The sequence below is a fragment of the Lissotriton vulgaris genome, chromosome 2_1 (genome assembly GCF_964263255.1).
Source record: "Lissotriton vulgaris chromosome 2_1, aLisVul1.2, whole genome shotgun sequence".
Lineage (NCBI taxonomy): Eukaryota > Metazoa > Chordata > Amphibia > Caudata > Salamandridae > Lissotriton > Lissotriton vulgaris.
In genome coordinates this window covers 1474224666-1474248669 of record NC_141687.1, presented here as the reverse complement: position 1 = coordinate 1474248669, position 24004 = coordinate 1474224666, and the positions used below count along the sequence as shown (strand labels likewise).

General features: G+C 43.0%; 1 protein-coding gene across 1 annotated transcript in view; it reads right to left on the bottom strand.

The window, feature by feature from the left end:
* Positions 1 to 11260: 11260 nt before the first annotated feature.
* MARCO (macrophage receptor with collagenous structure) overlaps positions 11261 to 24004 on the bottom strand; it is a 137785-nt gene continuing 125041 nt past the window's right edge. Inside the window, exon 13 of the mRNA XM_086957351.1 lies at positions 11261 to 11910. Coding sequence (XP_086813477.1) covers positions 11777 to 11910 — 134 coding nt within the window. The 3' untranslated portion in view covers positions 11261 to 11776. The remainder of the gene's footprint in view (positions 11911 to 24004) is intronic.

The window sequence follows — 24004 nt, the reverse complement described above, 5'->3', positions numbered from 1 at the left end:
GCTAATTCTCCCCACAACCAGTTGTTAAGATAAGGGAAGTTTCAAAATCATAAGGGCCAATCGAGACAGGCAAAGGGCAAGAAACCGGATTACAAACTGGGGCGCCAGAAAATCCCACGGATGTATTCACAAAGCCAGACAAAGGTGCCCCAGGTAGTTTAGAATGCATATTAGAACTTCTCATCGCACCAGTATCCAAAAGAAACGGTTCTAAAACGCCCATAGTATTGACAGTAACAAATGGCCCATTTTGATCTACTGGAATCGATACAACTCCCTCACTTTGTCCATGGCTTTCCTATTCGGTCTGAAAGTCATCAACTCCATTTTCAATACGATAATCATCATTGTAATATTGTGTAGACGGAACTGCTTGTTGATCAAAATAATTCGAAGTGGATGAAGGAAAAGATCGCTGCTCCTGAGAGGACGCACCCTGTCCTCTACCTCTAGATCCTGTCTGAAAATTACCACGACCTCGAGGAGCAGACATCCCATTATTACGCTGTAATAGAACCGGACAATTATTCTTAAAATGCCCTTCTTCCCTACAATATGCACATTGGTTCGGGCCTAACGAAGGTCGCAGCGCATAATACTCAGGCTTTTGTAACAATCTCTGAAACTGTGGAGGCTGTTGGAACTGGGAAGACTGCTGATTCTGATTCGAACGAGGCAGATACGCCTGCTGCAAAAGAACCTTTGTTTTTAGAACTCTATTTTTCTTCTCTTGTTTCTCCTTTTCTTCCTTATCTCTGTTCTCATAATGTTAAATGTGGTATACTTGTAAAGCGCACAGCTGCCCCAGTAAAGGGGCGTCCCGGCGCTGTATACCGCTGGGGAACCAATCCTGGCTTTCCCTGTGAGATGGTCCCTCCTGGGCAGCTCCAAAGTGAAGACAAGCATCCCCGGCGCTGATGGGGCCGTTAGTAGAGATTAAGCAAGCTATTGCCCAGAGTTGCTGAGTGGGACCCATTGTTGGAGTAGGCACGAGGCGAGAATTATCTAGTCCGCTGACCATGGCCCAAGACCCTGCCGCGTCGGGAATCGAACCCTGGTCCCGGGCTGACCTCGGCTTCCAGGTCTGCCGCCTCTAACCAGTGAGCCACACCTCTCCACTGTGCAGTAGCCAATATTTTAGCAGGGGAAGAGACAGCCCATGCACTTTCCGAACTTTTTAATTTGGTCGACAACTCAGGAAGTAGATTATATACAAACGTATCCACAAATAATCGCTGACCACCCTCTACACTCAAATCCTGACCACTATGGTCTATAAACGTCTCTTCGAAACGAATGAAGAAATCCGAGACACTTTCATCTTTCTTTTGCTTACAAGCGGCCAGCTTATCCCAATTTACTCGCACTGCAGGCATCATTGTCTTCATCAATTCGATTATTTTACCTGGAAGAGCCGTAATCAAATTCTCAGGCTTCGCACCTCCTACCTGATTCGCATCGGCGGCTCTAATAGCAGCCCAATCGCCACCTAATTCAACCAAGTGATCATCTTTACAAATCCGTGCCCATATACCTTGTGGAACCACATTCCGGAACAACATATCAATATCGGCCAAATTCATAATTCAAGCGTCGACTGTTTGGGACAATTCTTTATAGTATCCAGCTGGATTCTTACGAGGGTCCGGAAGGGTGCTCTTAAGCGCTAAAACTTCAGACCTCTTCCAAGGCTCATGGACCCATATACGCTGGAAATGAGCGGTGATTGGAGGTGGACCTTGTACCGCTTCTCTCCATACGGGAGGAACTTCACGCATCGGATAATTCTTACTACCTTGTTTATTGGCAGGATTAGCCTCAGAAACAGACAAGGACAGAAACATAGTGCGAAATGCAATGAGTTTATTCACTGCTTATTCAACCCAGTTTCCTACAATAACGCCTTAATCGAAGTCTGCCTGTAGCTTCAGTAATTCCAAGGGAACTGCATCTGACTCCATATCATCCCAACCTTTAATAAGGGTTTGGAACATGACATTAAAAACATATCTCTGCGTAGGTTCCGACCACTGATAGAAGTTACTCATAATATCTGCAGTACTGTATTCTAATCCCCGCTCAATCCATCTACGAGCAAGAGAACCCAAAAGCACTTTCTTGTCCGTAAGAGGAAGCTGACAACGAGATTGTCGTCTAGAAAAAGCTGGAGACAAATTGAAAGACCCAATAAGAGGAGAAAGGAAACTTGAAACAGCATCCACTATCCTCTTCTGCGAGGTATAGGAGTCCTTCAAAAGAATAGGAGACATGGCAGATGTAGAAGGCAACGGAGATTGAAACATAGCAGGCTACGGAGTAGGAGCAGGAGAAGACGGAGGCTGAATCACAGACTGTAAGGATGAAGCAGAAGCAGGAAAAGAAGAATTGACAGGCTGAGCCTGTTGCTGAACAATTGGCAACTGGGCAACCACCTGCTGAGCAACAGGAGGGGGTAACGGAGGTGCGGTAGCATTTTGCACATAGGACGGAGGGGAACTCAGCATACAAGTCATTAGGGCATCTTCTTCTAATTCCTTATTTTTATCTGAAGAGGAAGTAGGTAACACCGGATAGCATCTATCTATCGCCATACGATGTTGTCTCTCTGACATCTCCCTCGCAACTTCTTCTTCATTATCTTTAAGCTGTTGTGCAGCCTGTAAAATCGACATATCTTGTGCTTTCTTATCCTTTTTCACTTGTTTAATTTATTTCTGTTTGGCTTCTTTACGCCAAAGGTGAAAGGAGTCAAACATAGCCGGCCGGGCTTTTCTTTTAAACAATATCGTTTCTAAATTATCTAGTATAGTGGGGTCAAAGCTACCGTTTTGGGGCCATCTTAAGACTCCACTATTCTTTGTATATTGAACCCATGTCTCGTTAAAGGTAATGGGGCCAATACCATGTTTCGAATAGAGCTCATAAGTGGGAGTTCCAACTGGAGGGATCGGACATGATTCCTCCAACTGGGAATCCCTTGTGCAACCTAAACAACAAAATCTCTTAAACTTACTCAGCCCAGGCATCGTTACTTCTCTAGACTGATCACAAATAACAAGGGGTACAGATCAGTAGAACAGTACAATCGTACTTCCCCCTTGGCTTCAGGGATTGCAATACCTGAATGTTCCAAGAAAAACAAAACAAAACAAAACAAAGGTCTGTGGGAGCGACCCACCAAATACTTAACTAAGAATTGTTCCACACCAGCGAAGGTCCGTCTATCGTCTCGCTCTACCAAACGTCATCAGAAGGGTCCAAGGCAGGGCAACAGTCAGAACAACAGTCAGGGCAGTAGTCGTCGGCAGCCGTCGGAGAGGAGTAGCCGCGCTGTCAAAGACCTTCGGTCCACTTCCGACATGCAGGGGTCGATGAGGTGGTGTGCCTCCTCCGGAATTTTCTTGCGGGGCTTCTTACGACCCTCGGGCTCAACCGCTACCGCTGAAGTCGCCCCACGTTGGGCGCCAGTTGGAGAACCGCAGCCTTAAGGCCCGGCGGCACAGGGTACGCCTAAATCCCCGGAGGTCACCTGCCTTATCAAATACAGAGACACGGACTCTTCGTCTGGCGTAGAATATGGTGTTTATTAGCTGCAGCTAGTACAGTGGTCTTAGAAGTCATCAATGCAACGAGGTTCAAAAGAGACTGCCACTTAATTCCGTGGCGCACAGGTTTATATACAGTACAACACAATGCAAAAAGGCAATTTCACAAGAGCATGAGCTATAAGCAAACGTTAGAAACAATGTTTTAAGACTAAGGCAACTCAAATTCCCGGTCTTGTTTGCTGCTCAACCTCTTAAGTAAATTACGAATGAATCCACATTATTCAGTTTACGAGCAAAGAAAACACAGGTGTGTGCTGCAGGAGGACAGTCGTGAAACAGGAGAATGCAAGAGACGTGTAGCGAAGGACAGCAGATAAGATAAGTAAAGGAAACAATGGTGTGAACCAACATGTAGTCCGGACGGGGATTAACCAGCTCAGACAGGAATTAGTGTACTCGGCCAGACCCTGACACTCGCTAGTAAACATTAGCAGAGAAGCCACCTGACACGCAAAGGCAGAAATGACACAAATATCGCGTTCACCGAGCTGCCTGAGTGAGGGCAACACAAAATGGCGGCGGTCGCAAAATGGAGGCTGAGTACGAACGAATTCGTAATTTTCAGAACCTCAGTCTCCTGGGGAATTTGATAAGGAGATGGAATGATTCCCTAAATGCAGTAGCAGTTCGATCAGTTCTGGTTCCTGTAGACATCTGTCCAGGCAGTCTTCTTCATCTTGCTCACCATCCTCGTGTATTTGAAAGTGAGTCTCTTGTTTTGGAGCTGTTGCTAAAGCTTGCTCACTCCTGCATTTTTTAATTGCAAAAGAGGAAGCATAGCCTGAAGAAAAGGGTTCTGCCTAATCTTCAGACCCTACCTTAGAAAGAAGAGCCTCTTCAAAGTAATGCCTTACACAAGATCGCTTCTATGGCTGTATTGTCAGAAGTGCTGGAAAACGCCACACAACAGAAATCCACACAGGAAACTGGCAGTCACTTCCTCAACTGCTCCATTTCTAAGGCAACGGAATAATGTTCACCTATAGCTCTTATGATATCCTTCCATGTTTGACTCGGGCCTACCGGCCCGCCCGATGCTTAGTCGTGGGTGAGGAATATTCCGATGCGTTGCTTACACGTGGTAAACGGATAATGATGCTTGAATAAATGGGACTGCCCACAAATCCATACCTGTACAAAAACTATGAACGGTCCGCCCATCTTTGCCACCACACACAGCACATGAGACAGTCATCTACTTATATGTATATTGTCTTTGCGACCACTGGGGCAAGAACTTTTAGGGTCCTATGGATTCATGCACTGATCTGTAAATTTTCCAGCATCAGTTAGCACGCAATGACAGTGCAAGAGATAATGTTATTCTGAGACTGTTTCAGCAGAACTGGGCCAGACCATAAACTAAAACAAAAAAAGACTCAACTTCATACTTGGAATGAGCAAACCGCCTACCAACAGAAGAAAAAAAACAGGATATATCCTTTGAAATTATTATTTTTTTGTTTTTGTGTTTGACAGAAATGTATGACCATGCTCAGTATTTCTCCTGATGACGACACTCCAAGAACAAAGCGTATGAAAACACTGTCACCATCACAGTCTATCTAACCACTAGCTTTGTGTTTAGATTAGGACAGTTTTGCACCTTCTACTTTCGTTATTTCCTAACACTGCATATTGATCTTTGATCTTTTGCATTTTTCACATTTTATATCCACACATAGTGCACATTGTTTTTCATTTGCCTCTGTATGATCAAGTTTTAGCACATACCACGATTTCCAAATTTCCAAACAACTGATATCCTTCAGTAAATTATCCTATAAGTGATAAGCGTTGGCTTCTTCGTGTGTTGATTAAGATACTACATTAACTAGAAGGGGTGATTAATTTGTCCCAAAAGGTGCGATGTGACCATTATAAATAATTGAATGATAATGCTGCAGTGAAGCAGTGTTGTCAGTTTACTATATACCCTAGGGGCCTATTATCAACAACTAGCGAAAATTATCGCTAACTAAGCTTAGCGAAATTTTTCTATTGCCGTGCTTCGCCTGATTTCATCGCAGAGATAACGTGCTGTTAGCAACGTTTATCTCAAATGCGATAAAATTTCAGGCGTTAGCGGTGAAATACGAGAATATCGCTGAGAATCCAGCGATATTTACGCATTATCGCTAACAGAGACTTAGCCACAATATCCAACTCCAATTGGATATAATGGCTAAGAACTGGTCTGAGCAGGCGTTCGTTTTTGGAGATATTTGCGCTTAGCGCGAATATTTCCATCGCTACACCTGCCTTGCTAATAGGCGATAGCGACGTTAGCGACTGCTTTCAGGCGCTAACTGGTTGGGTACGCCCACTTTGCATGTCATTAGCGATAAATATCGCTGACATGCAAAGCAGGCTCCAAACCGCTCGCTATCGCATAAAAGCTGTCGCTATCATCAGCTTGCTAATAGGGCGATATTATTATTGCCGCTTAGCGGCCGTTAAAGCAGTGATAATCCAATATCGCCAGGCTTGGTAATATGCCCCCAGGTTCCTGGGGAACACATAGATTATCCCCTGTAGTGATAAACTACCAATGGGATTTTAGTATCCTATCAATGGTCTGCAACCACTTCATATGTCACAGACCTTTATTGATATCTTTCTGGGTTGCAATGCTGCATACCATCTCTTCTTAGAGATTCAGAAGGCGTCACAAGGTGGTTATTTTAATTGCAGGTCACGGAGACACGTGTGACTTACATTGTCTCTTTTGTACTTTGTGATTGTGGTTTTTCCACTCCCACAGTTTGCAAATTTTTTTGTACTGCAGGCTTTAACGAGGGCAAAATCCTTTGTTACCTCTGGTCAAATGTTCTGTGCAGAGCCTCCTCTGCTACTTAAAGCTGGGTTACGCTATATCATATAAATTATAAATTAAATAATTGGTTTCATAAAAACGATTCATTAGGTATTTTGAAATGTGAGAATTTTCAAATTAAAAAAATTGTATGTCTCATTGAGTGCCTTTGATTACACAGTATATAGAAGAAATAGACAAGGACATTAATTCCTTGGTTTTATTTATTGCAAAATCCATATTCAAGTTACCAGAGCACATAAAGTTTCACCAAAGCCAAGTGACAGTTTGGTCACACTGGTTCCCCACCCTGCTCCTCTGATAATATTCTTTTAAAATGTAAGCAAAAGTAAAAAATTGACAACCATATGCATAGTTTCAATTGTTACACGGTACACAGTCAAAATATCGAGTAGGAAATATCGACCTACCATAATATCGAGTCTGAAATATCGAAGGAGCATAATATCGAAGGCAAGAATATCGTAGGACAGAATATCGACCCAAGGTAAGTAATATCGAAATTCTTAATATCGATGAAAGTAATATCGAAGTTAGTAATATCGATAGCATATATATCGATGTTACTAATTTCGATGATACTAATATCGATATTTGTATTATTTTATAGTTTTTTTATTATGTATGTGTTATATGTTTAACTTAAGTATTTAAAATAATTGCTATTATATGTGTAATAATAATATATAAAAATACATTAATTTATAAGAAAATTGTATGTTTTAGTACTGGAGCGGGTTGTGGGTTTATAGGGGAATAGGGTGGGAAGTAATTTAATTATGTTAATTTGATTATTAATTAGTAGGATTTATTAATAAATTATAATTAATTGGTAATTAATAGAAAATAATAGGAAAATAATTTTAAATAATTTATTAATTGATATATATGTTCTGTAGCGGGTTGTGGGTTTATAGGGGAATAGGGTGGGAAGTAATTTAATTATGGTAAGTAGATGAATAATTAGTAGGATTAATTAATTAATTATAATTAATTGCTAATTATTATTAATTAATTGAAGAAAAAAAAATTAATTGATTATTTGATATATATTTTCTGTAGCGGGATGTGGGTTTATAGGGGAATAGGGTGGGGAGTAAATTAATTATGGTTAATTATTTAATAATTAGTTGGAATTATAAAATAAATTTAATTAATTGGTAATTAATTTTAATTATTAGTTAATTAATTATAATTATTTGCCAATTATATTTCATTATTTCATAAATGGATAAATGTGTTATGTTGTGGGTAGTGGTTTTATAGGGAAATATGGTGGGAAGTAAAGTTAATTTAATTAATTAATAATGTATTAAAACTAATTGTATTGTTAATAATATAATTGTTAATTAATTATTAATTGGTAATTAAATATTATTAAATGGTATTATTTAAAATATATTTTAGGTAAAATATATTTTGCTAAGCATGTGTTTTATAATTAAGTATAGGGATTGTATATGGTTTATATTTATTTAATAGTTAATTTTTTTATAACTGCAAAAATCGTTTATTTATAAGTATGTTATTTTAACCCTTATACTATCCAACACTTTCCCTACTGTTGCACTCTCTGGAGTTGGAATAGTATTTTTTACCCCTACGCTATCCAACGCTTTCCCTACTGTTGCACTCTCTGGAGTGGGAATAGTAATTTTTACCCCTACGCTATCCAATGCTTTCCCTACTGTTGCACTCTCTGGAGTGGGAATAGTAATTTTGACCCCTACGCTATCCAACGCCTTCCCTACTGTTGCACTCTCTGGAGTGGGAATAGTCATTTTTACCCCTACGCTATCCAATGCTTTCCCTACTGTTGCACTCTCTGGAGTGGGAATAGTAAGTTTTACTCCTACGCTATCCAACGCTTTCCCTACTGTTGCACTCTCTGGAGTGGGAATAGTAATTTTTACCCCTACGCTATCCAATGCTTTCCCTACTGTTGCACTCTCTGGAGTGGGAATAGTAATTTTTACCCCTACGCTATCCAACGCTTTCCCTACTGTTGCACTCTCTGGAGTGGGAATAGTAAATTTTACCCCTACGCTATCCAACGTTTTCCCTACTGTTGCACTCTCTGGAGTGGGAATAGTAATTTTTACCCCTACGCTATCCAACTCTTTCCCTACTGTTGCACTCTCTGAAGTGGGAATAGTAATGTTTACCCCTACGCTATCCAATGCTTTCCCTACTGTTGCACTCTCTGGAGTGGGAATAGTAATTTTTACCCCTACGCTATCCAACGATTTCCCTACTGTTGCACTCTCTGGAGTGGGAATAGTAATTTGTACCCCTACGCAATCCAACGCTTTCCCTACTGTTGCACTCTCTGGAGTGGGAATAGTAATTTTTACCCCTACGCTATCCAACGCTTTCCCTACTGTTGCACTCTCTGGAGTGGGAATAGTAAATTTTACCCCTACGCTATCCAACGTTTTCCCTACTGTTGCACTCTCTGGAGTGGGAATAGTAATTTTTACCCCTACGCTATCCAACACTTTCCCTACTGTTGCACTCTCTGGAGTGGGAATAGTAATTTTTACCCCTACGCTATCAAACGCTTTCCCTACTGTTGCACTCTCTGGAGTGGGAATAGTAATTTGTACCCCTACGCAATCCAACGCTTTCCCTACTGTTGCACTCTCTGGAGTGGGAATAGTAATTTTTACCCCTACGCTATCCAACGCTTTCCCTACTGTTGCACTCTCTGGAGTGGGAATAGTAATTTTTACTCCTACGCTTTCCAACGCTTTCCCTACTGTTGCACTCTCTAGAGTGGGAATAGTAATTTTACCCCTACGCTATCAAACGCTTTCCCTACTGTTGCACTCTCTGGAGTGGGAATAGTAAATTTTACCCCTACGCTATCCAACATTTTCCCTACTGTTGCACTCCCTGGAGTGGGAATAGTAATTTTTACCCCTACGCTATCCAACACTTTCCCTACTGTTGCACTCTCTGGAGTGGGAATAGTAATTTTTACCCCTACGCTATCCAACGTTTTCCCTACTGTTGCACTCTCTGGAGTGGGAATAGTAATTTTTACCCCTACGCTATCCAACACTTTCCCTACTGTTGCACTCTCTGGAGTGGGAATAGTAATTTTTACCGCTACGCTATCCAATGCTTTCCCTACTGTTGCACTCTCTGGAGTGGGAATAGTAATTTTTACCCGTACGCTATCCAACGCTTTCCCTACTGTTGCACTCTCTGGAGTGGGAATAGTAATTTGTACCCCTACGCAATCCAACGCTTTCCCTACTGTTGCACTCTCTGGAGTGGGAATAGTAATTTTTACCCCTACGCTATCCAACGCTTTCCCTACTGTTGCACTCTCTGGAGTGGGAATAGTAATTTTTACTCCTACGCTATCCAACGCTTTCCCTACTGTTGCACTCTCTGGAGTGGGAATAGTAATTTTACCCCTACGCTATCAAACACTTTCCCTACTGTTGCACTCTCTGGAGTAGATATAGTAATTTTTACCCTTACGCTATCCAATGTTTTATATAATTAATAGTAAAAAAATTAAATGTTTATTTAATTTTTTATATTACTTACATTTTATTTATGTTATTGTTTTATGTTTGTAAATGTATTACTAATTTAGAATATATTTTATTAATTTATAAATTAGTAAAATAATTATTAATAATTATTGTTCAGTACATAGATATTATATATTTACTGTATATATTTAATTAATGTATTATTAATATATATGTATTATTTAATAATTTTAAACATTATTAGATACTTTTAAATATGTATACTTTATTTATTAGTGTTATATACTTAATTTTACATTTATATATAAAAAGAAAAAAAAATCGATATTTTTAACATCGATATTTTTTACATCTATATTATTTTTTCGATATTTTTGTACTTACCATGTTGTAGATAGGATGTCGATATTTTTGCCATCGATATTGTTGACTCGATATTCTTGTAGGTCGATATTTCTGAGGTCGAAATTCTGTCAGTGATTCTGTTACACATCTCTTCTGGTCTGATTGAAAGTATTGCAATGAAGTCAGACAAGCAATCAATCCAGTGAATACCCTTAAGGTTAAAAGACTAAAAACTGCATTTTACTAGAGATGTGCAAAGTTGCAGAGGTTTGACATTTGAGAAGACTGTGAGTTTACAATGAGAGAAAACCTCTAAAAAACAGTTGTTTAGAAAATAGGTGCTGAAATAATCATATTGTTTACGTCCATGACGGCCATGCCGTGCTGGAACTGGGGGGAATATAGATAGGTGGTACATGTTGTGCCCCCTGAGTGTGGGGGCATGGGGGCCACATAGGGCCCCCTTTGTTTCTGCCCGCCTTTCCATGGCAGGGCTGCGCCATGAAATGGCTGGCAGTCCAGGGGCCTCATTTATGAAGGCCTTGCGCCATGGTGCGTCACTTTTTCCCATTTTAAAAGTGACACAAAAGTGGCGCAAGACCTTCATAAATAAGGCCCCAGGAACTCAAAATATGATGAGAGGTACTGCGCCAGTCCTTGCTCAGCATAATGCGTTGTGGCGCTCCTGGGCCACCGCCAGGGAATGCAGCTGTCGGTCCATCGCTGATACAATTCACAAAGCCGTAATCGGCCAAATGGTGGATCGCCAGTACTGCACCACCGCCAGTCAATCAGGTCCTTAGTCTTTTCTCTCTGGTCTGGAGGTTTTCCTATCAGCAATAATCCAATAGCATTACAGTAACAAGCGACATTTTTACAATATTGGGAACAATATATTGCACAAATATTGGGAACAATACATTGCACAAAGTAAACAAGAATCAAAACACGAAAGCCATGGCTTGAACAGATATTTTTCTATGCGTAAAGAAGATTTATATGTTAATCCACATTTATACAAGTTGTGGAATATTTACAAAAGTGCTGTACAGTATTCTTCATTAGTGAAAACGATATTTCAGAACAATTCATTAAAACATGCCAGTGCGTTTGGCTATAGAACCAGTTTGCTTTGATGCTTGTTGAAGTTCTCTCGAGATATTGACTTGTAGGACAAAAAAAATCATCCTGCCGCTAGTTTGTCGTCTCCCTGTTTCATAGAATTCACTGCAATTATCTAATTTTTCCCATGCACGAGAATCTCATAAAGTCTGTGCTTTTGAATTTGCTTTGCATTCTGGGACCTGTAGTCCAGTTTATCTCATTACAGATTCCGAAGTACGAGAATGAAAAGCAAAATCTTGGAATGTATGAGCTACTCACACGTGGGCCTGGAAAACTTGAATATTCGGTCACTGTAGGGAATAAGTATTCAATAACAATTGCGTTTGTATCTTGGACATTCAGGTTGAGCATAATTATGTGGCACACTGGACGCCAGCGTCTTCATTGTGATTACAGTTGTGGGCTCCCAATGGTCTTTTCGGACAATCGAAGATCGATGATTCCTGTCCAGTGCATTTCACATCATCTAACCAGATTTTCCCTGAACCTGTTAATGACAATTATAACAACACATTAAAGATTGTTTTAAAAAAGTTTCAAATCACATAGAAGCCATATTTATGAAAACCATAAATCTGAGAAAAGCATAATTTTCACAAACAGGTGGATGTCTCTGTCTGTATGAGGAGGGTGTTGTACATGATCTTTCCACTCGCCATCTTCTCTGACGTTGCTGGCTCAAAGAGGGGTGAGTGAGATGAATTCAGCCTGGATAGAAGGGGTCTGGTGTAAGTGTCTCCAGGGGAGTTTGCAATGGGTTCCCCAACTTGGGCATAGTTTACATAGACTGACCTGGTGGCGCTGCATGATTTTTGTTAAATTGCATTTGCAACATTTGGGTTCTTATTTGGTGGATGGACTATTCCATCAAAACATGACAGATAATATTACAAATGCTTTTATGATAAAGCAGATATAGGGGCAGATTTACTAAGCACTAGCGTTGTCATTGCGTCACGCACGTCGACATAAGGCGACCCAAGTTCGGAAGTGACATTTGCAAAGCCACGCAAATAGAGTTTTGTGTGGCTTTCTGGCGCTTTTCAGCCGCAGAGTAACACAAGGCAGCTGCTTGCACTGCCTTATGTTATGGTGTGTCAGTTGCGCGTTGTTACATTGGTGGAGCATGTGAGGTCCCTTGGATCCACCCATTTATTATGACACAAACTCAGGTTTACTGAAGTTGGTAAACTTGGGTTTGCGCCAAAATTTTGAGCACTTTTGGATAAACAGCTCTGTGAAGACTTAAAAGTCAAATAATGTACCTAAAAAAAGACTATAAAACTTTATGTCAAGACCAGAGGCTCATATTATGCATATTTAATTAAATAGCAACCACAAAATGTAACATTTTTAAAGCATGAAAAAAGCAAAAACTAAAATACTCAGCACTCTCTAGGATAAAACTACCAAACGAAGTACACGGGTATATCATTAACATTTTGTAAATAGGTGAGTCTGTCTCTCTTCTTTCTTGCTACTCCTGCAGTCAGAGATAGTTGTGTTTTTAAATTTGTTTCCATCACATTACAGTTAATATTGTTGTATTGTGCCTTTTTAGGTTTTGCCTGCAGAGCGCTTAGCTGTGCTTGTCTTTGGAGTTTGTGCTTGCCACTTCCTTTTCCTCTCTATGTATTGGCTGTAAGCACATTTTCATGCATTTACCATTGCTTGTTCATCATCTGCTTCTCTTAAAGTGTCCCGAAGCCAAAATACTATTCACATATACTTTGGTGGAACTATTTTTTCCATTAAGTTTGCCACCTTCTGCTTGCAGCTTATTTATATAGCTCAATTTGACCACCCCGGATCCGGGATGTTGCCTTACGGAGACTCATACCAAGATCCCCAGCTCTGGAGTCAGCAATTCTTGCCACTGTGCCACCTCCTCTCCACTCTCAGGAACCTTGTTAGGGAACCCTTTCCTTCGTCCTGGACGGTGATTGATCAAAACAGCTTATTGTTCAACTCATTGGCGAAACAGATGCATTGTCAATGCTTGTTTCATCTGTAACTTTTTTAACAGGGCGCCTCAGCATTCGACTTTGGAGCATCTGTGCAGGAGCCTTTCATCAGCTTTTTGTTTCCTGAATTCTTTTAACAGTTTGGTTGAGAGCTTACCTACTGGTCTACCTGAATGTTAATGTCTATTCCCTCAGAACCTTAGTTCTGACTCGTTTATATTTATATTGTCTCCAAGGTTCTCATGACTTAAATGTCAAGAAAGAAAATAGGACTTTCTCTTGTGACAAGCAACTGTATCTATACTCGTTTCACAACCAGAAAAAGTAATCGTAGTACTTTCTTCGTCATTTGGTTCTACAGTGAGTGTTTTCATGGTCTCACAGTCTGGAGGCAGTAAGGATGATAATGAAGCTTGCTGCCCATTAGCTCCATCGTACAAGATGTTTGGAAAAAGTAAAAGAGATAATGAAAACACTGATCCAGTCTGCTGGTAGTAGCAGTACTCCTGACTACTCTCAGCAAAGTCTCAAATGCTATCATGATGAATATATTGACATTTTCTGGAAAAATAATTGCTAACCTAATAGCCTTCCAATATAACCTGTAAATACAAGCCTCTGTTTTCTGAGAGGTGTGGCACAGCAGTCAGAGTGGCTGACTCCTGAGAGTGGGGTTCACGGTTCGATCGCTGCCGCCGGGACAGCTTAGCTCAGCACCATGTGACTCTGGGCAATAGTTCATATAATCTCCCCAACAGCCCCACATGCCTTGAACCCTTAAGGGGTGATATGTTTGTGCTTTACAAATAGGAATTATAGAAGACAAGAGCTCCTGTTGTGTTGATTTCCGACGTTATCTGTTCTATGCATGAGAATGTGAAGTTCTGCACAGAAGGTGGCTGTCAGGCAAGCCCAAGATTGTATTCTTATGTATATTTACTCAGCTGGAAAAGACCTTATACAGTACTACTTAGAAATCAGTCAGAGTTTGAGTCAGATATGAATATGTATTCTCTCCTGATTCAGACAGGGACGCTCATGATGGCATAGGTTTAAATTGGTTTTGTGACAATAGATGTAAAGTATAGCATTACAGCATTCTTCCAAAGTTCCCCTATGAGAACTGGCCTCTTTTATATCAATCAAAACTTCAGGATGCGGTGAGTAAACTGCTATTCAACACTTTTTTTTACTTTTTAACCATCTTTCGTTGACTACCATGCCATTGGAGCTGATTATATCTAGTGATGTGTGAAATTTAGTAAATTTCACACATGGCTCATGGAAACATCACTCTTGAGCCCCAGAGAGTAGAGGTGAACTCCAAGAGTCAGTTGGCTGACTTCTTGTCACATTACCAGAGCCACAAAAGCTGAATGAGCCGGTTCTAGCCACAGTCGCCTTTTCACCACTGATCGCAACCAATCGTCGACGTGCAGGCCATTTGACCAAGCCCTGATGCTCAAAAGTTGCACCCCAGTCTGCTAGACCTGGGAGAGTCATCGGAGTGCAAATTAGTTGCCCAAGACAGACAGTAGCCTTGGCCAAAGAGAACTGCTGGTTTTACTGTGACTTGAGACCAGTAGTCTAGTAGACACTGGACTTTTGGTGGAGCAAAGAGGACTTCAATGGACATCGACACCTGTGACCAAAGTCGCCCCACCTGGACCATGGACCAATGAGTAGCTCCAGGAAGACCACTGTCGACTGCACAGAATTCTCAGCAACATACAGCATCTTCAGCATCCTGTAGCTCTGGCATTAGGACCACTCTGATGAAGTCAACGGCGGTTCGCCGATGGAGCCAGGAACTGGACAAGAATACCTTGGTGCCATAGTAACTGCCCCAATGCTGCTCATTTACTCCCCTTCAACCTTCCCCTTGTTGCATTTGGTCATCCAAATGGGGCGGAGTAGCCAAACACAACTCTTTAAAATTTGTACAACTTTTCCAAACTTTGTTGTTACCAATGCTTGTTCGCATTTTCAAGTGAAAAGCTGAGATTTGCTTTTTACTGAAAAATCTTTATCTCTGGAACCCTCCAATGGATTTAAGCTGTCGAAAAATTCATAAAAATAAGTACTAACTTTATAACTTAGTGTCAGATTTCTTTCATGATGCATGACTTTCTTATTTTGTTATTTTGATACTTCTAAATATTTTACACTTTTTAATTTTTTTATTTAAGCCTACCTGCTTGAAACCCCAGGTAGCCAGGGTTGAGATGAGACTGACTGGACCCAATTTGGTTGCATGGGTGTATTTCACTGTGAGGTTGCCCAACTAAACATTATAATACATCATATTTGCTCACATTCGTGCCTAGTGGTGGGAACAAGAACTTGGGGCCTGATCCAGAAAGGGCCTACGCACTCATGGAAAACTGCTAAATTCCGCCGAGTACTGCGAGCGGGCGAAGTTTTATAATATTAATTTAAAAAATGACTTGCTTATGTATTTAGTATGTCGCTGTAAAGATATCGGCATACTCTTCTTGTATATGTAGCTCATAACATTGAACACTAGATGGCACTGCTTCATCAAATAAATATGACTGCAAAAATCCATGAAGGTGTATGTGATTCCTCCAAGCAGCCTCATTTAGGTATTGTGATTGCTCAGGGAATCTTAGAATGGGCGAAATTTGTGAAAGCATGAGGAAGTAGTAAATGCACACAATTGTAGAACATACATGGAGAAATAAGCATCTCTACCATTGTGGTGCATTTATCACCCTCACCTTCATACTGGTGAATGTGTTTCAAATGGTGATTTGCTGAATAAAATGCTTAGGGGCAGATTTACAAGCCCCCCTGCGCCATCAGTACATCATTTTTTGTGACGTACTGGTGGTGCAGGGGGCTCCTCCATAGTTACAAGGACAGGAAAAGCCACCCAGATTGACTTTTCCTCTCCTTGTAAATACGCCCCCTTCACACGCAGCACTTTGCGTTGAAGAGGCATTCCATGGGTGTTGTTGTGGTTGTTCCCACGCAACACCCATGGAACAAGACGCATCTCCGGATTTATGAGAAATCGTAAATCTGGAGATGTGTCTGAATGCTATGCCCTCCTAGAGGTGACGTAGGGAGGCGCAACGAGGAGAAATGTTTTCATTTCTCCTCGTTTTTTCCTCTTTTAATGCGTGCTTCATTCTACAGCACGCATTGAAAGAGGAAAAAGCCTTTAGTGATTGTTTTTGTGCAGAAAGGTGTCCCTTCCTGCACAAAAACAATTTCCCCATGGTGCAGGCATCCTTGGCAGCTGTCTGTCCGCCAGTGGAGGGGAGAGCACAAGAATGCAACATGTTCTTGTAAATTTGCCACATTCCTGTGCTCTGAAAGTGCCACAGCATTGCGCAGCCAAAGGGCTTGCGGTGCCACGCTCTGCCACTTTCTTGTAGATCTTCCCCTCATTCTCTTAAATTCAAAAAACGTTCTTAGCTAAAACAGGATAGCATTTCTATGTAACAAAAACACGCCAAATCTGCACTGAACGAGTAGAAGAAAAAACACTCGGGCAGATTTACAAGCCCCTTGCGCCTCATTTGCGCCGTTGTTGCGTCACTTCTGTGACGCAGTGGAGGCGTAAACCATGCGCCACGTTGCGCACTATTTACAACGTGACGCATCTAGGGAGATGCGTCACGTTGTAAAACCCTGTGCCACATGAAACCTGCATCAGGTTTCCTGTGGGCATTCCGGCGCAGGGGGGGCGTTCCGTCGCAGGAACGTCTCGGAAAAGTGCCTGAGTGAAATCTACAAGATTTCACTCAGTTATTTTTCCGACACCGCTACGTCAACACCTTGCGCCTGCTTGAAGCAGGCATAAGGCTTGACGCACCATGTTGGACATAGGCAGGGTTGAAACAGTGCTGGAGTTGCGGCGCACCCCCGGCACAACTCCAGCACTGGGCCAACCTTACGCCGACAGATGCGAAACGCATCTGTTTATCCTTGCGCCATGACGCGCCACATTGTAAATGGGGCGCATCTGTGGTGGTGCAAGGGTAAACTTGCGTGACGCATCTTTTCTGGCGCATCCCTGCTGTTTTGAAGGGATGCGCCAGGAAACGTAAATCTGCCCCTTCGTTATTAACCGAATTGATTGTAAAAGGAGATCTCAGTTGAAGAAATGTTAAACATGTAACTTGAAGTTTCTTTCTTTTTTACTAAAGAAATAACTTTTTTCAAAGATTGGTCATTTCAGCAAATGAATTTGCAGTCAGAAAATAAGCCCAAGACAGTTGTTTCATTTCACTTTCCCTACATCACTGAATCCATTTCCAATACGCATACCGGACCCTTCTTCCAGCAACCGTTCCTGGCCAGTGCTTGATACAGTGAGTGGAAACTCGGCCACGTTCTTCCTTAAGGTTAGGCAGATGGCAGATGTACTGAAATGCTTCTTTTCACGACACTCTAAGGGAAAGCGGAACGTAGGCAATTTCCGTAGATCCCTGGGACTCGAAGCACAGGGCTGGTGGACATTTCCTATCGATGCTCCGTGCTCAGAAATGGCCCAGTGCCGCCTGTCATTTCTCTCTCCCACCCCTTTTCTGGACCCCTCCTGTGATCAACCAGTGGAGGACAGATGACGTGGAGGCATCCCCTGTGCTCCAATAACAGGCTGCACGAGACCTAACAACAGGCCTCGCGTCGCGCTAGTACTCATCCTCGTGATAGTCACAGGTGAAGGCCCGAACCCTTCAGATGCAGGTGGTACAAAGTAGGGCCTCATTTAAGGTTTTGCCGTAGGGAAGCGCAGCAGACCTTCCTGCTGCGCTTCCCTACGGCAAAAGAAAAGGGCAGGAATGCGCCGTATCTATAAGATACGTCGCATTCCTGTCCTTTTCCCCTGCGCCAGCGCAGGCACCTTTGCACAGTGGTGCAAGGGTGCCGGCCTTGCGGGATGATTATTTTTGTACAGGAAGGGAAACCTCTCTGTACAAAAATAATCACAAAAGGCTTTTCCTTGCAGCACACATAGAAAAAGGAAAAACGAGGAGAAATAAAGTTATTTCTCCCCGTTGCGCCTCCCTTACGCCTCCCCTGGGGAGGCGTAAGCTTTTGGCACTGCCTTAGATTTACGATTTCTCGTAAATCTGGGGCAGTGTCAAAAGGCCATGGATGTTGCTGTGAACGCGCCCAGCAACACCCATTGCACGCCCCTTTATTGCAGAACACTACGTTAAAGGGACTGATATTTATCATGCAGCAGTACGCCCAAAAAAATGGCTTAGTGCTGCCTGATAAATATCACGCAGGCTTCTGCGGCACGGAACTTCACAAAAAGGGAAGTTCCGATGGCTCATATGAGGCCCTAGGGAGTTTATTACCAGCCCCTTGTGCCACCAGTGTGTCACTTTTAATTTGGGGAAAAAAGCTGAGTGCAGGGTATGTGGTGGAACGGAGAATGAATCACGGAATCCTTGACCCCTCTGACTGTTGCAGCGGGTCTTGCATGCTATGCAAACTGACTTGCTTGCCTTGGGCCTTCTGAAAGGTCTGGAACTAGAGTTTTAAGAAAGGTAGCATAATGGACTAGAGGCCCTAGCTACTCAACTGGCAATAATAATCACGCCTGGTATTTCCAGCACATGTTATTCTGCTCTCTTCAGATGGTGTTTTTCGTGTAAGAGACACCTCAGATTCAAAGTGGTGTTCCCATGAAGTACAAATCTGCTTTGCTCCCTAACTCGGTGTGGTTTCTCTCACTGCGGGACTTCAGCCTCTGTAACCATGACTTCAAGGCAAGCCTACCCTGGCCTGGCCGCTTTCCTTTCCGTTGCTCAACCTCAATCTGGGGGGGTCAGTGGACAGCCTGGAACAGGTCTGGCTGCTGCCTGAAGCCCTACACACCAACCGCTCGGTATAGTCCCTTCTTCTAAGTATTCACTTCCTGCTACAACAACATATAGTTTTATATATAGTGCTGTGGACCTGCAACTCTGAATCACCAAGGCAAAGCAACTGTGAGCATGTGTGTTTGGTCCTTACTGCTGTGGGCATTTAGCTTTTGACACCTGGCTATGTCTGCAAATTCAAGGCACTCTTAATAAATTAATTCTGTATGTGCACAACGGCTTCCCCGTGTATGCCCTTTTGCGAATGGGCTTACTGAATGCTATAGGGGCCTGCAGCTTTTAAAAACACTGAGACACACAGCTTTTCTGTGTATTCGAATACCCTACATTGCTATATTGATACATATGTGAGTGTGCACATCCGCGATCAGACTGCTTTGATGCACTGTGGTTAACAAGTTTCTATATGTGTAGACTGGAGACTTCTATGTGCACCCATCTTGTCAGTACAACAAATTCTTCTTTATATAGCACCTACAGCAAGGAAATGTGGCTTTGAAGCACTGCCTAAATCTAGTTTGACGTACGTTTAGTGAGTGCAATGGCTTGTACAAACCCGAGAACGGAGAGATGATAGTGGAAGGAGGAGATAGGGCATGGTTTTAAATGACATTTCAGCCTAGGGTCTCTTGCTGGGTGGCTGTGAGCCCATCCGCTCCTGGCTTCGAATAAGCCGAGGGTGCAGAATGAGGGTAAGCCTGTTCCCAGCAGGGGCCTTGTGTTCTTCATTTGCCTCTACAATTGGTGCACACTTGCTGTACCTGGGAGCAGCCATCAGGTGCGAGTGCAGACGGGGGCACGTATATGTCCTGTCAGGCACATCAGCAGAATATGAATGTCTCTCCACTGCCACACTGTAACGAAACTGTACACTGAAAGCCTAATGTGCAGCCAGGCTTGGCAACTGCAGAAAACATCAGTAACCTGGTGTGAATGACAGCGGTCTGTAAATGTTCAATATGCCACAGTATTTGTCCATTCCACCACTCGTCTAATGCACAGTATAAACGCTGTATTCCTTATTTCTTTTCACTCGGGTCCTGTTGGCTCGCGGGGTAATGCCGGTAAACTCCGCCATGTGGAGGAGTGGGGTTTTGCCAAACTCCGTGCCCCACTTGGAATGTGGGGTAGCAAAACTCAGTGAACTCTGCCCGGGGAGTGAAGTTTACCGCCCAGGCCTAGCATTTTCAAGAAACACCTATGACCACAAGTTTCCCAAAGGCATTGTTTCTAGATAAGTTGATGGGAACGACATTGGAAAATGGATAGCATCCTATCAAAGGGCTAGAAGGATGGGAGGGGTGGGTGCCCAAAAGTGTGGCTCCTTGCTATGGGAAATGGTGCCACCAGTGGGGTACCTGGCACTCAAGGATGAGGTAGCTGATTTTTATCCACACATGAAAAAGACACTCATTGACCTGTTTGGTCTTACTCCTGAAGAACAGAGGCAAAGCTTTATGAACACTCACAAGAGGGCAACACAGATATGGGTGTATTTTGTGGATGCCTCTTTGAGGTTACTGGAGGACTGGATAGAGAGTGGACCATTATGAAGGGCTATATAATTTAATTGTCATTGAGAAGTTACACCAGCATCTGGAAAATCCCAAGCTATCTAGTCCCAGAGAACTGGGAAAGATGACTGGCGCATGAGTCCCACTAGGGGGCCCAAAAAGTCCTATGGTAGTGATCATAAGAACGTAGGACAGGCCTCCCTTTAAGGGAAATAAGGGGTAAGGATAATAAGTAGAGGTGGGTGGAACTTGCAGAGTTTCACTCTGCAGAAATCCACAAAGTTACATAACAACTCAGTGAGTTTCCAAGAAGTTCTGCCAACAGGCAGAGAATATGCAGTTTGCACTGCTCATACTGCAATTTAGAGGCAGTAGCGCAAGGCGTGCTTAAAATTCAGCATAAACAGCATCATGCATTGCGTAAAAGTGTGCAACCGTTGGCTGCTGCTCGAGTGGCAGCAAATCCACACGAGTGGCAGCCCTCTGACCATGCCCGCTCGCCATAACCTGGTTAAAAAATCATGCTCAGATACTCCAGTTCCCATTTTCGTTTTCTGGAGCCTTGCAGGCAAAACATTTCACCATGTGGCAATTGCTGGAATTTGGCCAGAACTCCTTGATAAAGAGTAAGGCTGTGTGACTGTTAGAAATGGTATCTCAGGTTGGCTAAGGCTTGCGGCAAAGCCAGGCAGACACCACCTCTCTAGTCAGGGCAAGGGAGTTACACACCAAGATAACCCCTGCTCACCCCCTTGGTAGCTTGGCACAAGCAGTCAGGCTCATCCTGGAGGCAATGTGTAGAGCATTTGCGCAACACACACACACAGCAGCAACGTGCTAGGGACACCACGAAAGGAACTCCACACAAGGTTATTGTTAGATTTGGGAGTCTGGCGGGTTACCTGCACCCGCCACTTCTCTCTACAGCAAGTTCCTGGCCTTCCCTCTCAGGCTCCAGGTCCTGTTGAGCACCCCTACTGGCTGCCATTGACCGGGTGGTCATGCACGCCCAGTCATGCGGACCCACCATCTTCAAATGAGTACTCTTCTCCACCTTTTCCCAAGGGGAGCTCTCCAAATCGTTCCCCAACAAACAGTCAACATGCATGGTGGGCCTCACAGCTACCTGAAGAGTACCAGAGAACCCCCCCACTCAAAGGGAACCTGAGCCATTGGACAATGACTCTCTGTGTTGTCGGCGGCAGCAACTCGGTAAAATGCATGCAGGATAATCTGCTCTAGAGACACCAGGTGACACCTGACAGCTGGCACACTGGCTCCTTTATCTCGAAGAACCTTCACCTTTTGGCCATTGAAGGTCACCCACTGCCCAGATTTCTTAGTGTTCCCGGGCATCTAAGCTTCTGAGACATTTCAGGGGCCCCTGGGGAACAGGACTACCTGTTGAGCCCCTTGCTTTCTCTCAGGGGGAGGCTGGGAACCTTTCCCATGGTTCCCTTGGGGACTACTTTGGGGCCCTTTGCGGAACTTGTTTTGTTTACCCTTGTCCCCCCCACCTCTTCTGCTGGGGACACTGCCCACCTTTGGCTGTGTCTCCCATGTGACCCTTGTGGACCCGGGTGCTCACCAAGCGGTTCGCCTCCTCAGCAATCTTCCTAGGGTTAGTCAGCTTGCTATCTATCAGATGCTGGCGCAGCTCTGGAAAATAATTATCAGACAAGTGCTCCCATGCAATCACATCAAAGAGACGTTGAAAATTGTTAACCTTGCTGCCCTTCACCCAACCTTTCAATGCTCTGCAAAAGAAAGTGACATATTCACCCCATGTACTGTTTTCTAACTTTTTGCATTTCCTGAACCTCTGTCTATAGAGTTCAGGGGTCAAACCATATCTAGACATCAATGCATCTTTCATGTGGCTGTATGAATTGTGGACTTCAGAAGGCAAGTCTGACAGTGTGTCCCTCCCCTCACTAAAAAACCTTCCCCACAACCCCGCTCCCCCATCTCTCTCAGGGACCCTGTGGGAAGACATGGCTATCTCATAGGCTCTGAACTACTGACCAATATCATCATTTTAGTAAAACTCCTTCACCACATCTTTGGGAATATACACACTACTTTCCACAGGCACTGAAGGTACGCTGCCACCAGAGGAAGCAACCTCTAAACTTTTGGTTTTAAACTCCAACTCCTTCAAAACATTTTCATGCTCAAACAGTATTTTCTTTTGTACTATATCTACCCTCCTATTTTCTACCTCCAGTTGCCTATTCACCTTGAACTTGGTCATCTCCATTGCATGCCTTCTTGATCTCTCTCTGTACTCTAACTCCTCTGGAGACAGACTCTTCCCAGAAGAAATGCTACCTGCGGGGGAAGGTACTTTCCTTCCTCTTAAAACCAATGGCTCTTCCTCTTGTACAACTGCCTGGTCATCCCCCTCCTCAATTTCAGGGGTTTTCCTTGCTTCTACCCGGGCCCTTAGCGCCTTGTAGAATTCTCCCTTCACTTTGAACCCAGAGGTGGAAACTTTGCACTTTCTGCAGAAGTACTTAAGCTGTGAGATTTTGTAGCTTTCCAATTTCTCTTCTTCCCATTCAAGATCAACAGAGGCTATGGATTCTGCTCTCTCTACTACAACTAAATCAGGCATCTTTCAAAAATAGAAAAAAAAATCCAAAAAGGAATCTACCAACAAGTATGTGGTTGCGTTATGGTCTGCACTAACTAAGTAGTGTTCACCAATCACTGTACATGAGTCACAAATGCAAGTCCAGAATCCTCACCTCTGACCACCAATGTTATATTTGGGGGGTCTCTAGTTGGCACAGGTAGGTACTTGTGACAAATAAGGACCCTTACCTGTAGTTAGGATAAGGGGATTACACTCCTAAATAACCCCTGCTTACCCACTTGGTAGCTTGGCACGAGATGACAGGCTTATCTCTGAGGCAGTGTGTAAAGCATTTGTGATGACATAAAGTAACCCAGTGACAACACTACAGATGGACACCACACAAGGTTTTATATCAAAAAGTAAGTATACTTTATATAGATTTACCAGAATACCATAAATGACAAAAATACACAATACTGTTACTTTAAGATGGGAGATTTAGATTAGTTCAGTTCAGTTCTTAAGATGCAACACTTTGCGTCAATGTACCTTATGTTGCGTTGCACTTCCACAACAAGCAATGTCGCAGTGAGGGAAATGTGGCAAAGTTCAGGTGCAAAGAAATAAAGACGTGAAGATCTTCCAGATGCGGCAT